Genomic DNA, 15145 nt, shown 5'->3' with positions numbered 1-15145 from the left:
TAGTTTAACACTTTTTTGTTTACCACATGATTCCAAATGTGTAATTTCATCGTTTTCTGTCGATAAGAGCTGAGGTCCTACGTTTGGCAGGGAAGACCTCAACATTCGCCTCTGAACTGTTATGTGGGAATTCAGGAATTTAAGTCATGTTGAGGAAAGCTTCAGGAGCCGTCGTGATCATTTCCACAAGGAAGAGATGCGAGAATGACCATAGGGCGGGCGAGTGGCCCCTCAGAAGGAGGGATGGGCTCACCTTATTCGCCACCTGTTTGTCTCCGACAGACATTGTGTGATCGGTTACTTCAGCATTTGTGATCGCCTGAGAAATCCAATTGTGAGATATCGAAACAAGTATTAAGACATTAATACATTCACTCACAAACGACCACTGGCCCAGCTGCACTAGATAGATAAGTACATATACCGATACAATTTACTTTGCATTTAGTAGTCCAAGAACACGTTCTTCTTGGCCATGGGCATTCTGAAGAGCCGGCCAGAGGGAAGCCTCTCCAACTGAGGGTGTAGAGGGTGGGAGGGGTTGCTAATGACAGCCAGTGTCTTCTTTTTGGTTGCTTTGTGGAACAGAATGCTCAAATGTGCCTGTGGTCGACCAATTCATTTGCTGGCTGTGTTTACTATTCTGGTCAGTTTGCTTTTGCTCCTCACTCTCAGATTACCATACCAGACTGTCATATTGAACGTGAGGATGCTCTCCACCAACCTGCAGTACACCCTCTCCAGAACATCCCAGCTGACCCCAAATCCCCTTTAATTTCCTGATTAAGAACAGGCGTTGGCTGTCTTTATAAAACAGAATACAGTCTGCATTCTCTGTAAAACTTGTTACCAATTTGTGTCCCTAGATATTTAAAACACTTAACCACACCCACTGGTTGGTCGTTCAGGGAGAGTGTTTGGGACATTGGTAAGTTGTTGCCGTTGATGATCAGCTCCTTTGCCTTTTCCACACTGATGTGGAGGGCACTTGACCGACGCCATTCTTGAAGGTTGTTTGTCTGTTTAAAATGGCTGTCCCCATCTGACATAGCATCTTTTTTTTTAAAGAGTCCTACCAGAGCCATGTCGTCTGCATACTTAAAAAGGCTCACATTGTTTCCTCGGATCTTCATCTCGTTAGTGTAGATAGAGAACAACAACAGTGAAAGGACCCACCCCTGGGGGCACTCCTGTGTTCTTGCGTCACGACCCTGTGTTGAATCATGGGGACCATTATCCTCTCCTCCTCATCCTGTTCTCCTCTCATCCTCCTCTAAATGTCGCCTCTTTCCTCCCCCTGCCGAACCTCCTACTCTCTTCTCTCTTTCTTGCCGCTCCACTCACTCCGCGTACCTTCGACACCCTTACTCTGTACATCAATAAAATCCATTTGGCACATGATTATGCTCAGCCACAAAATGGGATGGAGGTGCTATTTTTAGCCAGCTAAGGGAGGAGAGGGAGGCAATGGGAGCGAGAGAGAGAGAAAGGGGGTGGGATAAAAGCGTTCTTTTTGTTCTGTAGCTGTATGTCGGTCGGAGACACAGAGCTCTGTGGCAGCTTGGCTAGAGACAGCGAGAGGGGTGAGAGGCAACGAAGACGAGCAAACGACACCACCTGAAACACAAATAAGACACAGGTAGGAAGCTCTGCTGCATTCTACATAAAACAGGCAAAGCCAGACACCTGGACTGATAGCAATACTAATAGATGGTGGGTGTCCTGAGGAAATTGAATGGTTTTATCATAGCTGCGTACATGGCTAGGCAATAAGTACACAAAAAACAATGTATGTGATGATGATGCTCAATGGCAAAAAAGTTGATATGCTTAAAATGTCATTAATAAATAAGTATTTTGGTACCCTATGGGATGTGTAGAACAGATATACGTCATAACCTATATTTGAGATTCTGCAAAAAATTAAGCTATTTTTAGGACACTAGATGAGATTATGTAATAGGGATTAGTTTTGCTATGTGAATGAAGTCACCATGCCTAACGTAAATTAGTAACACTAGTCTGACTGTCGGTTTGTCTGTCTTCTAAGCTCACTGTTCCTGAGACAACATGAGAATAGGGAGGGGCATAATGAGTTGTTTACATGGTGTCCTAAAATGGAGAGCTGTGCTGTGTTACCTTCAATGAAAAGGAAAGCTAGTAGTTTAATCCCACTCGATGTTAATCTGTGCTTTTAAATATTTATTAGTGTATGTGAACATATTTTTGCGTGGTGTATGTGTGGGTTATCAGGTGGGTGGATTGTGTGGGTTATGTGTGGGTCATTAGGTGGGTGGATTGTGTGGTGTATGTGTGGGTTATTAGGTGGGTGGATTGTGTGGTGTATGTGTGGGTCATTAGGTGGGTGGATTGTGTGAGTGCGTGTGTGGGTTATTAGGTGGGTAGATTGTGTGGTGTATGTGTGGGTTATTAGGTGGGTGGATTGTGTGGTGTATGTGTGGGTCATTAGGTGGGTGGATTGTGTGGTGTATGTGTGGGTCATTAGGTGAGTGGATTGTGTGAGTGTGTGTGCAGTTATTAGGTGGGTAGATTGTGGGGTGTATGTGTGGGTTATTAGATTTATGTGAGTGTGTGTGTCTAATATGAGCACACCCTGAGATGTGATGAGGGAAAGCGGGGTTACCATGGAGACGGGCTCAGCACATCTTTCCTGTAAACGATTGCACATACGAATCAAATACACAAATGCATTTCATATGCAATTATGCATTTAAAAAACATACAAAGAGCATGGTCAATTACACTTTGCCTGTATTTAACTAGATGCAAATTGATAATTCATCAAAAAATATGTCATTCTCATGGCATTGTTTACATTATCCACAATCTAAACTTTGCAAAAACAAAAAGTTATTCTCAGAGACTGACCTGACCAGCCTCTCTCTCCCTCCTGTTTCCCAGGCATGCGACCCCGCTCCAGACTCCTGGCTAAGAGGTGGCTGCCCACCATCAGGGAGGGCTATGAGGAGCTGGTCCAGGACATGAACCAGGCCAACAGCCGCCACCTCCCTCCCCATGGTCAGGCCCACTCACTGTCTACCCATGACTACTTCCTGTCCATCTGCCAGCTCGCCCGACCAACCTTCCCCCAGGGCGAACCTGACTGTGACATCCTCACGGTGGGCGCTCTGACCTCCCTGAGGCCTTGTCTGAGGCTGCATAGACTGAGGGACCCTGTGCCACCCTGTCTGCCTCTGATCTCTAAGGTCAGCCGCCACACACAGTTAGAGCAGGAGGAGAGTCAGAATGAGTGTAGTGGCCCAGAGAGAGTGGTGGATGTCAGTTCACGTCAGACCTCCAGTAGGGTTGTCCCCAGTGTCTCTGACCCCCTGGAGTTCCTCTACGGTCACAGGGAAGGACTCCTCTCAGCCGCCTGTCGCGCCCATGACTCACAGGGCCGCATGGGCGAAGGGAGTCAGAGTGTGGCGCAGAGTCAACCACAACCCCCTGTACATGCCGATAGTTTCCCCCGCATGTGTTCCTCGCCGCTGACCCAGCGCAAAAACAGCTGCCGTGAGCTATGGCTGGTGGACCCCACTGACCAAAAGAAGCCTGACCCTGACCCTGCTCCACCAGAGACATCCTCATCAGACCAGCAGAAACCTGATGCCTCCAGCTCATTCTCATGGAGGTTCCAGAACAACCCAGACAGGGCGCCTGCAGGTGAGAGGGGGAAGTGCACTCGCTACATGGACCATCACACAATGGTGTCACACTGGATCGCTGACTGTCGCTCGGCCTGGAGAGAAGCCAGAATCAGGGCGTGCATGCTTCCGGCAATCGCAGAGATGTAAACTTGTGTAGCTTTGTTAATCCCCACTCTTAAGTATTGTACATTATGGATCCTTGATGTACTATGTACTGCTTAACTGGTACATTTGGACAATGCAGGTCCATACGGTAACATGTAGAAATTGCGTTTTCATGCCTGACCTTTTTGTACAGCATGTAGTGTAAGACATATTGTAGGCTAGCGTATGCCTCACACATATCACAGTGAGTGGAATGTTGACAGTGCTTAGAAGACATCAGTATTAGGGTAGCCTCGTAAAGTTGAACAAGACAGGATTTTGGAAGGATGATGACGTGAGACAAGTGTTCGGGGGGAATAAAGATGTGTGGAAAAGGATTATGCACAAAGACATATGACTAAGAAAAATGACAGATCATAATCTTTACTATGGAGTGAGTGATATCTCACTCCATTATTGACAAATGATAACTCTGGTCAAAGAAAACATTCTACTCGTCATAACAATGGGAATGGTACAGCTTTAGAATCAGAACGGAGTGATCCTATAGCTAGTTCAGGCTCCCTGTAGGAGAGCATTCAAACTCAGATTATTCTCAGTGGTTCTGAAAATGTCTCTTGCGATTTCCTCTCTCATGTATGATAAGAGTTATGCAATGACAATGCAGATCGGTGGAAAACTGATGAGTCTATTTAAAACTTCCACTAAGTAAAGCCATGATGAAACTGTACATCATATTCACACTGAGTGAAACAGCATGTGACATTGTAGTATATTATTTTTTGATTGTGTTTAATGGCCCTCCATGACAGTACAATGAACTCTGTGTCAAAATATACAAATGGAAAGACAACAGTATAATTGACTTGTAAAAGGTTGACAATACAATCATTTGATCTTGTATGGTGTGGCTTTTGTACCTCTGTCCATTGTTGGCTCGTGATCTAATAAAATGATGTGTTTTACCCTGCCTCTGAGTGTCCAAAACCTAGACCTGTTGCACTAGGAAATATATCCGTATAGTGCAAGATAAACAAGTTATCTTAAACCCTTCTGTGATGGGGAGATAATAAGATTGAAGTCCTGCTCAGTATCTATTTTTTTTACCCCTTTTTCTCCCCAATTGGTAGTTACAGTCTTGTCCCATTGCTGCAACTTCCGTACGGACTCGGGAGAGGTGAAGGTCGAGAGCCATGCGTCCTCCAAAACACGACCTTGCCAAGCAGCACAGGTTCTTGACACACTGCTCGCTTAACCTGGAAGCCAGCTGCACCAATGTGCCATACAGCTGGCGACCAAAGCCAGCATGCAGGCGCCCAGCCACCACAAGGAGTCGCTAGAGCCCGATGGGACAAGGACATCCCAGCCAGCCTAACACCTAACAATTGTGCGCCACCTCATGGGTCTCCCCAGCTGCTACACAGCCCAGGATCAAGCCCGGATCTGTAGTGATCCCTATAGCACTGCGATGCAGTGCCTAAGACAGCTGTGCCACTCGGGAGGCCCCCTGCTCTATATCTTGAAGCATTATGACGGATTCTAAATTCCTAGAATTAACCAGGAATGTTATTTGTACAAAAGATTAACAAAAATTAGATTACAATAATGAATATACAACTAGGTTTCAAGACCTTGTCATGGACATGGCAACTTGAATAATAACTTTTGTCAGTCCAATGGTAAATGCATGCAAACAAGTAACAGAGTGTCCTCCGGTGATAGCAGTCAGGACACAAGAGTAAATTGGCCTTTTGTTGACGTAGGGTAAATCCATTTGAATTCAATCACTTTTTGACGGCACCCCTTTTGATTTGAACAAAACTTCCCATACATGTTTGCCCATGGTAGAAGTGCTCAGAAAGTGACTTTTTTGATTATTTTTTTTGCCAAAACAATTCAAAAGATTAAGGTGCTCAAAGTTGACCTATTTTGCATAACGTACCATACCATGAGACATCCATGTCTTCAACATGACAAGACAGCCTATAGGGATGAGGTAAGAGCCCTGGCAGATTGGTGCCAGGAAAATAACCTATCCCTCAACGTCAACAAAATGGAGGAGCTGATCTCAAACTACGAGGAGCTGATCTCAAACTACGGGAGACAGCACATTGACAGCCTGAAATGGCCTTCACACAAACAGTGTGGTGAATAAGGCGCAACAGAAATTCAATTTAGCCCCGGAGACCCTGTGAGGGAAATTTTATGTTTGTGTATCAAATCAATGCTACTTTTTTAATAACCAATTAGATGGGTTCATGCAGGTGATTGACTGATCGTGTATGGAGAAATCCTCACTCTCACTGATAAGCAACTTGACAGTACACCCAGAATGTTGATATGGAAACAACCGAGGTATCTCAGTTTCAAGGTCTCAACTTGGAGAGAAAGCCTTGTGAGGTATTGGTCAGTCACATGTGCAAGCCACCAGTAATGATGAATTAATTATGCTATATCATGTAAATATACATGTCTGTGTATAGCCATATATAGGACAACTGCAACTGATTTTAGACCATTTAGACCACCAAAAAATATATTTCACAGTTGAAACACTAAATAGTGTCTCAGTGTATCCTTTGATGTCTCCTACTAGTGCTGGTATTGTGCTTTGTTTTCATGCTATCTGAATGACTCAAACAAGAAAATCAATAGGAATTTCAGATTCACCCTGACTGTATCATTTGTATTTGGATGATTGCTAGTTTCTTAAAGATTATCTTATTTTTTTTGTATATATACAGTGCCTTGCACACCAGTTCAATTTTTCCGTTTTTGATTTGTTAAAAAAGTTTGAAATATCCAATAAATGTCGTTCCACTTCATGATTGTGTCCCACTTGTTGTTGATTCTTCACAAAAAATACAGTTTTATATCTTTATGTTTGAAGCCTGAAATGTGGCAAAAGGTCGCAAAGTTCAAGGGGACCGAATACTTTCGCAAGGCACTGTATATATATTGCTCCATTATCTTATCAACTCGCCTTTCATCTCATATTAAACTTGTCCATCTATGACAAACAGAATTAATTTTTTGTTTAAAATCTATGAATTATTTTAGATTAATGGCAATAAATTGATCGCGGAATATGCTATAGTGATGAAATCTCTATCACCTGCTGCGCTATGATGTAAAGATATCAGGCATGTGCTTTGTCAGTGGCTGTAATGTAGGGTTCAGCCAGGAGTTGATGGACAGTTCTTGTGGAAGTTCTAAAGAATCAGAAGAGACTTGGATAATTCTTCAAGCAATCATACTTGAATATCGATTAATTATTGCATTAATAGAGCCCGACAATACTGAGGTGTTATATAGTGGACCTAAAAATGCTTAGTCGTTGCTGGTTCCACCCCTTCCCGGGCAGGTTCAGGCATCATAAACTACCTTGTTTTCTTCTTGTGGCTATGTGTATCAGGTTATCGTGCACAAACAAGTGATAACGTTAGTGCCGTTACTCCTCTCTGTTCAAGCCAGCCTCTGTTCTCTTCATATCTCCACACAGCTGTACCCTTGGAAGATAGGATGGAATGAAAAACTGGTCACTCAGAGGCTCTTTGTCTTGACCGTGTGTCACTGGTGTAGAGATGAGTAGGCAGGAGGCAGTCGCAAGTTTAGAACTACTGAATTTATGTAAGCACCATAGATCAAAGCGGGACAAAACTCAAATACTGTTGTGCTCAAACTACATCTTCATAAACAAAAATGCACAGGGCGAACCCAAAGTGCAAAATATAAACTACTCAGGAAATAGGAGAGATTCCTCTCAGGAAAACAAGCAACATTTACAATGACCAAGAATGACAAATGGCAGAGGGAGTATATATTCAGCGATAGAGTGGGGATTAGAACCAGGTGTATGTAATGATGACGAGACAAGTCCGGGGTTGATGAGTGAAGGGCGTTTGCCAGCAGTAGGTTCGGCAGCAGCTAGAAGGCCAGTGACACCAAACGCCTGAGCTGGACAGGAGGGAAACAAAGCGAAGGCTGGTGTGACACCATGTGACTAAGATGAACAGAGTGGAAAAATACCAGCTCCTTCTTACAAGATCTTCAAACAGACAGTGGAAATGTACAGGTTTAATGCTCCTACAGCACATGCATAACAAAGTTTAGCATTAAGAACTATTAAAGTAATTCTTCATTGCCTCTGCTATACAAACTTAAGAGAGGTTATACAGGATTTTCCCCTCACACTCCCTGGTTTTGAGACTCGTCAAAAATCATAGTAAAGAAATGTTAACACAAATAGTTAAAAACATAGGTAGATCAAACAGGAGTACATGCTTCATCAGTACACAACAGACCCAACCCGGGCCCAGCAGGGCTCTCCTTGCACAATGACCACCTCCACAAATACATTTACACGTAAATTATTTTATCTAACCCATAACACATTAATTTCTCTCTACTTATACAGTAATAAACATACAAAGAAAAATTGCTCTAGTCAATTACAAAAAAAATATTCATTTTCCAAATCTTAATTAAAACCTAATTAATTATTCAACCCAAATTTAGAATGACATTGCTCAGTGATTCACGTTGGTTCTATCACTCAAAGTTGAAACCCTCAACCTAGCACACATCGGCACTAGCAGAATGTACATTTACATTAAAATACAATGTAATTATCCATAATTCTAGCATTAACAGTCTCATCACGGTTATAATTACAGATCAGTATCTCAATGCATGCTTAGTGTCATTTACCATACATTTCACAGTGTGTAGACCTCCACAATCAACCTGATACCCCAAGTAACAATTTTGGACAAGCCTAATCCATTACGGGCACAGTTGACCACCCCCCTTCCCTGGCACTCAATCTTTCTTCATTTTCAGCTTTAAAGTTCGACTTCCCAATGGCACACATGTTCAAAGTGGATGGCCTATGATAATCTCCCAATGTCTGAGGAATAATCAGATTTTCCCCAAACAGACTGATGTCTCACCTGGGCCGGATCCACCCCTTGTTCATTTGCCAAGCAGTATACCAGCAACATGAGAAGTTTGGAAGGGATCTCTCTCCATGCTCACTCCACGTGGACTCCTGTCGCTCTCCTGAGAAGGCACGAGAGAAAAGGCAGTTGATAGCGTCGACTGGATGCTGTGTACAGGTGCTGGCTCGGACTCGGGTCTCATTTTAAAAGCAGAAGGACCATACTGAATGCGATTTTATCCATTACTTCAGCCAGTCAGAGGGGGTATGAGGTCCACACTGTCTGGTCAAATTGTCCATGCATCTAGATACCATCTGTGGTCACCTTCGGCATAACCCCAAGACAAGACAGATCAGAACAGTTTAAGGCTTTTCTGTCTCAGGAAATCCAGACAAACTATTTACTGTATGACAAATTATTACTTCTACCAATAGTATTAATACAACTTCTAAGACACATGTCATAGAGAATAACACATAGTTGAAATAATGTTATCTAATTGGCTTATACTCTCCCATCATATGACCTCACCGCAGAGTTACAGGGTCAGGGAGGTAGATGGCTAATTCTTAGGGAGAAATCTCAACCATCCAGCAGACCCAATCTGGTGAGATTTATATTAAAGCAAGACAGAAACAGAACAAACAAAACAAACAGCCATATACTTCTGCATATATCCTTTGATACACTAAATCCTTTTGCAGGCATGTGAACAAAACAATCTGCATATTTAACCAAAAAGCCTCAGGGGACTGGTAATCCCCCCCGTTTTGACACATGATTCACATCGTGATTAATGTGTAAAAAAAAATCACTGCTGGTTAAACAAAAATAAAATTGAATTAGAATTAATACCCTTACATTTGACCTTCAAATCAGTATTACATATGACCTTTCAATCATCACCCAATGTTGCTCACCTTTCCAGTGAGGGTGATCAAACCACACTAAAAAGTCAGGACAGAGGTCATTCAACCCCTTTGAGTGTTTTTTTTCCCTTTCACCTCAGAGTAATTATTTAAAAACATTTCACATACCAGGTTTACATTGGGTTTTTCAGTACATTTCTTATCAAAATAATTCACATTTAATTAAAACTGTAATTTGTGTGCCCCTTAAGGTACATCCTCTCTAACCTGCGAAAACCCCACTAAAACCAAATGAAAAGACCCCACACAATAAATACAAATTCACATAGTGCCTACATTCTTCATAAAATCAGAATAATTCATTGGATCGTTTCCTGCATGTGACTGGTCATCAATCGCACACCCTCAGCCTCCCAATAAACTGAGCACTGCCTCCAAAACATATTCCGGACCTTCTACCAATTGATCTGAGAAGGAGGAGGTCATAACACCCAGTTACCTGCATGAACCAAGGATGATACAGTTCCTACAATTCAATGCCGTCTCTTGATAGACAAGCAAATATTGAACGCATAACGCAGTGCATGTAAGCAATAGTTCATAATGTAAGACAATGTCATAATCTAAGCAGAAATTCAACCAAGCAAAATATGAAACATCGTAAGAGAATGCTTTCTTACACAAGTACATTATCTTTGTAAATGGCTTCTGGTGTGCCACTGAATTTAAAATGTTTAACATTCTACACATACCATATAAAGTTCTAACCTGCCACTGTCAAAGAAAGCCAAGTGGATCCTTTTTTAGGAAAGCGCTTGCTCCTAGTTTAGCAAAGAACACCTGGCAATCACAGAGTCTAGGCGTTCAGCCAATATTCCACTCCCACTGAGCCGACCTTGTGAGAGCAAAACCTCTGTCAACAACAGGTGCATTTCTAAGTATGTGAAAGGTCAATAAATCACTGTCAGCAGTAAAGGTTAGCTGTCGTTGTCATGGTCTGAATCACACATAGGACTATTACTAAGTTATTAACTTTTTCCTAATCATTAGTGTTTACCCAAACTATACAATGAAGTAATAATAATTGGAACTGGTCAAGAAAAACTCTAACCCAGCGTGTACCATACGTTTTCACCCACCCAGACCCTGTAGACAGTCATATAATGCATTAACCTTATCTCTATCAAATGGTTCATGAAGGGACCAACTCAGAATTATTTTTCTTACCCCTTACGTACATCTACGTTTGGGTGTGCAACTTTGAATATTATTATTATTATTTCCATTATTACATCTTCAAATCTCCAGTAATCAATTATAAAACACAAACAATTTCTCATTCATTTTTTCATATCTTCACAGAATCCATATATTGGAACCCCTAGAGAACATTCTATATGGAAAGCTATCCAAATCTCACTTCTCTATTTTCACTACTCATAGCTCTCAGGCTGCATAGACACTTTTCCTATGCCTACAAACAGCACTGCCAATGCCAAATCCCCACTCTGGGATTTAGGATCCTTGTCACTTTTATTTTCACTACAAATTCATTTTTAAATTACTGAAAATCAGTGGGTTGTCCTATTCACATTCGTGAATGTGATGTGTTCCCACAGGCAATCATCAGTGGAAGTCTGGTCAGGGAGTGTCCACGTTGTCTTTGGCTGGACAGGAATTTCCTTCACTCTCCCATGGAGAGTGCCACCGGTGTTTCCTACGCAGACCTTCACTGATGCTCCCCCCAGACAGACTTGCACATCCTTTTTTGTGATGCCATTAAACTCGGTTCACCCGCATCGCACTATGCAGTAGAGCATCCAACTTCTGACACCAATCCTATCCTAGTTCCTCTCTCACACCCACAAAATAGAGTGACCAGTTCCTACAACCTAAATCATGTAATTGCATGGCTGCTAAAATTTGTCGTTGAAACACTGGAGATCTAATCCAAATTTGTATCTTACCCACATAAAAAGTAAACAGTTTTGCTATGATACTTAGTTTCAACTGTATGAGAAACAGTTATTGTGGGCTGTGGGCTTCAATTCTACAGAAGTATTTTCTTATTTCTAAAATGAGGTTAGGTTTATAGCTATCACAGGTGCACCTTACTATTTTATACCATATCATTTCAATGCATTTCTTACTGATCGGTTCCACAGGTTCACCTAGTTGAGAACGTTCCTCAGAACTCCACACACTAGTCTTGTTGCCCCGGTCACCAGGCTCACCTAATTGAGGGTGCTCCTCACAGTCTCCCACACTAGTCTTGTTGCCTAGACCCAACAGGCTCCCCAAATCGAGAGTGCATTTCAGAGCCTCCCACACTAGTCTTGTTGCCTAGCACCAACAGGCTCACCTAATTGAGAGTGCTCCTCAGAATCTCCCACACTAGTCTTGTTGCCTAAGGCCCACCAGTTGCTGCTGTCTTTTTACAGAAATAATTGCTTTAAAAAAAAAAACATTCTCACCTCTATAGTCTATGTTCAGGATGCTGTATACACCTGCTGATGCATCCTACTTGGATCTTAGGCGGGTTCCATCTGCTCACTCTTGGAGTGTGGTTTGCCCTGAGTACCCAATGGGGGTTACTCCTGTGCACAGTTTACCCAGGTCCTCAGGAGCAGTCAGCAGATGAAGGTCAGCATCCCATCCTTGTTGCCAAGAATGACATGGAAGTGCTAAAGAATCAGGAGAGACTTAGATAATTCTTCAAGCAATCATACTTTAATATCAATTCATTATCACAATAATGGAACTGGTCAACGAACCACCTGTAGGTGAGCCCGAAAGTACAGGAAATGCTGGAGTCTTATATAGTAGACCTAAGAATACTTAGTCATGGCTGGTTCCACCCCTCACCAGGGCATCAGGGCATCATAAGCTACCTTGTTTTCTTCTTGTGGCTATATGTATCGGGTCATAGCGTACAAACAAGTGATAACATTAGTTCCATAACTCCTCTCTGTTCAAGCCAGCCTCTGTTCTCTTCATATCTCCACACACAGTGGTTTAAAGTACTAGAGTAAAAATACTTTCAAGTACTACTTAAGTAGTATCTGTACTTCATTTATATTTTTGACTACTTTTACTTTACACCAAAAGAAAATTGACTTTTTTTACTCTGGCACCCAAAAGTGCTAGTTACAATTTTAATGCTTTGCTATCTGTACAGGAAAAAGATCAAATTTACACATTTATCAAGAGAATGTCCCAAATCATTCCTACTGCCTCTGGTGGACTCACTAAACATTAATGCTTCCTTTGTAAATTGTCTGAGTGTTGGAGTGTGCCCTTGGCTGTCAAAAAAAAAAGAATAAAAAAGGACATTGTGCCATCTGGTTTGCTAAATATAAGGAATTTGATGTATAGCATTTACTTTTACTCAAGTATGACAATTGAGTACTTTTACCACCACTGTACTTAAGTACATTTCAAATCTGATACTTTTACACAAGTTTTTATTTCACCTTTATTTAAACAGGTAGGCCAGTTGACAACAAGTTCTTATTTACAACTGCGCCCTGGCCAAGATAAAGCAAAGCAGTGTGACAAAAACACAATTACACACATGGGCTAAACAAATGTACAGTCAATAACAATAGAACCTCTGTATACAGTGTGTGCAAATGAAGTGAGGTAAGGCAATAAATAGGCCATGGTGGCAAAGTAATTACAATTTAGCAATTAACACTGGAGTGATAGATGTGCAGGTGAGGATATGCAATTATAAATACTAGTGTGCAAAAGAGCAGAAAAAAAACAAATATGGGGATGAGGTAGGTAGTTGGATGGGCTATTTACAGATTGGCTGTGTACAGCGATAGGCCAACACCAAACGAGGTGTTGGCTTTGGGGATGACCAGTGAAATATACCTGCTGGAGCACGTGCTAAGGATGGGTTTTGCTATGGTGACTAGTGAGGTCAGATAAGGCTGCGCTTTACCGAGCAAAGACTTACATATGACCTGGAGCCAGTGTGTTTGGCAACGAATATGTAGCGAGTACCAGCTAATGAGAGCATACATGTCACAGTGGTGGGTTGTATATGGGGCTTTTTACTGGGTTACTTCCACTGGAGTCATTTTATATTAAGGGATCTTTACTTTAACATCATACTTGAGTAACGCACACCTCTTGGAGGGGGGGGGGAACACAACACCATGTTACACGCAACTCCCCATGGAGTGAATGAGGTATGTGATTGTATGTGCGAGTAAGGATGACAGAGGCAGAGAATATTACCGTTCATAGGGAATTTATTCTTTCTTCACACGGTAATTTGGGGGAAAAGGGGTTGGACGGAACCAAAGCAAAGAAAGTTAAAGTGAAAGAGTCCCCTCTCTTAACACCACCTGGCGCGCTAACCACAATACAGGGGGTGGTCTGCCCAGGTCTTACCTGGTGTGCATAGACAGAGTACATACTATGGGTATATGTATGCCCACAGGCCTCTTGCCTAAGCACTCCCAAGGAGCATTCCTGTTCCCACTGGGAACAAAAACAGAATAATTAATAACATAAAGTGAACAATTTCAATAGTCAAAAACACCGTCATTTTGACATAAACATACCTCAACAGGACCGGCTACAAAAACTGTCTTTGAGAAACAACCAACACAGGACATCAAAGAAGCTCTCCCGTCCTCAAAGGAACACTGGCTTTTCAAGCTACAGAAGGAGTTTGTAATTGCAGACAGCTGTATCCCCTGATGAGAGGGCGGGGTCAGAGCTCCAATCTGCAATGGGGCTGACCAATCAGCTGCTTCGGACTTCAAGGAACCCATTTCCTGAAATACACATTCAAACACATACAAACCCAAAACAACACAGAAACTGGGGAACGTAACAGTATGACAATGAAGTACTTTTTCCACCTCTGTCCACACAGCTGTGCCCTTGGAAGATAGTAGAAGACAGAATGGACTGAAAAACTGTGGTCACTCTCAGAGACTCTTGACTGTGTGACTAAGTTGAACAGAAGCAGAATGTAAAAATACCAGCTTCAAACAGACAGTGGAAATGTACAGGTTTAAGGCTCCTACAGCGCATGTGCATAACAAAGTTTAGCATTAAGAACTATTTAAGCAATTCTTCATTACATTGTGTTCGCTATACAAGCTTAAAGAGGTTATACAGGATTTCCCCCTCACACTGTTGGAGGAGCGATTGGAAAGGTAGGAGGGACATCGCAGCTTCAAGTGGTTTCAGATTTCACATCCACACCGGTGCAAAAAACGTACCCTACTCTGTCTGTGGTGAACAAAATAAACAAAATCATTTAGGCTCTTGAAATGCATCTGTGTATTGGTAGATGTGCTGTACATTGTACTAAACGGTTATTACACTGCTATAGACTGTCACTACAGTATTATTGACTGTTCTAAACACGTATTACCTTTACATTTTTTAATTGAGCCTTTATTTAACTAAGCCAGTCAGTTAAAACTTCTTATGGCTGGGGGCAGTATTGAGTAGCTTGGCTGAATACGGTGCCCAGAAGTGCCCAGAGTAAAATGCCTGCTACTCAGTCCCAGTTGCTAATATATGCATATTATTG

General features: G+C 42.1%; 1 protein-coding gene across 1 annotated transcript; it reads left to right on the top strand.

Annotated features, from left to right (window-relative positions):
* The first annotated feature begins 1255 nt into the window (after window positions 1-1255).
* On the top strand, window positions 1256-4738 carry LOC135550231 (uncharacterized). Its single transcript, XM_064980846.1, has 2 exons — window positions 1256-1639; window positions 2923-4738. The coding sequence occupies exon 2, from the start codon at window positions 2925-2927 to the stop codon at window positions 3813-3815; it is 891 nt and encodes a 296-aa protein (XP_064836918.1). The 5' UTR covers window positions 1256-1639; window positions 2923-2924; the 3' UTR covers window positions 3816-4738.
* Window positions 4739-15145: the final 10407 nt, after the last annotated feature.

Source organism: Oncorhynchus masou, chromosome 12, assembly GCF_036934945.1.
Source record: "Oncorhynchus masou masou isolate Uvic2021 chromosome 12, UVic_Omas_1.1, whole genome shotgun sequence".
In the NCBI taxonomy this organism is placed as follows: Eukaryota; Metazoa; Chordata; class Actinopteri; order Salmoniformes; family Salmonidae; genus Oncorhynchus; species Oncorhynchus masou.
This window is presented reverse-complemented; position numbering and strand designations above follow the sequence as displayed.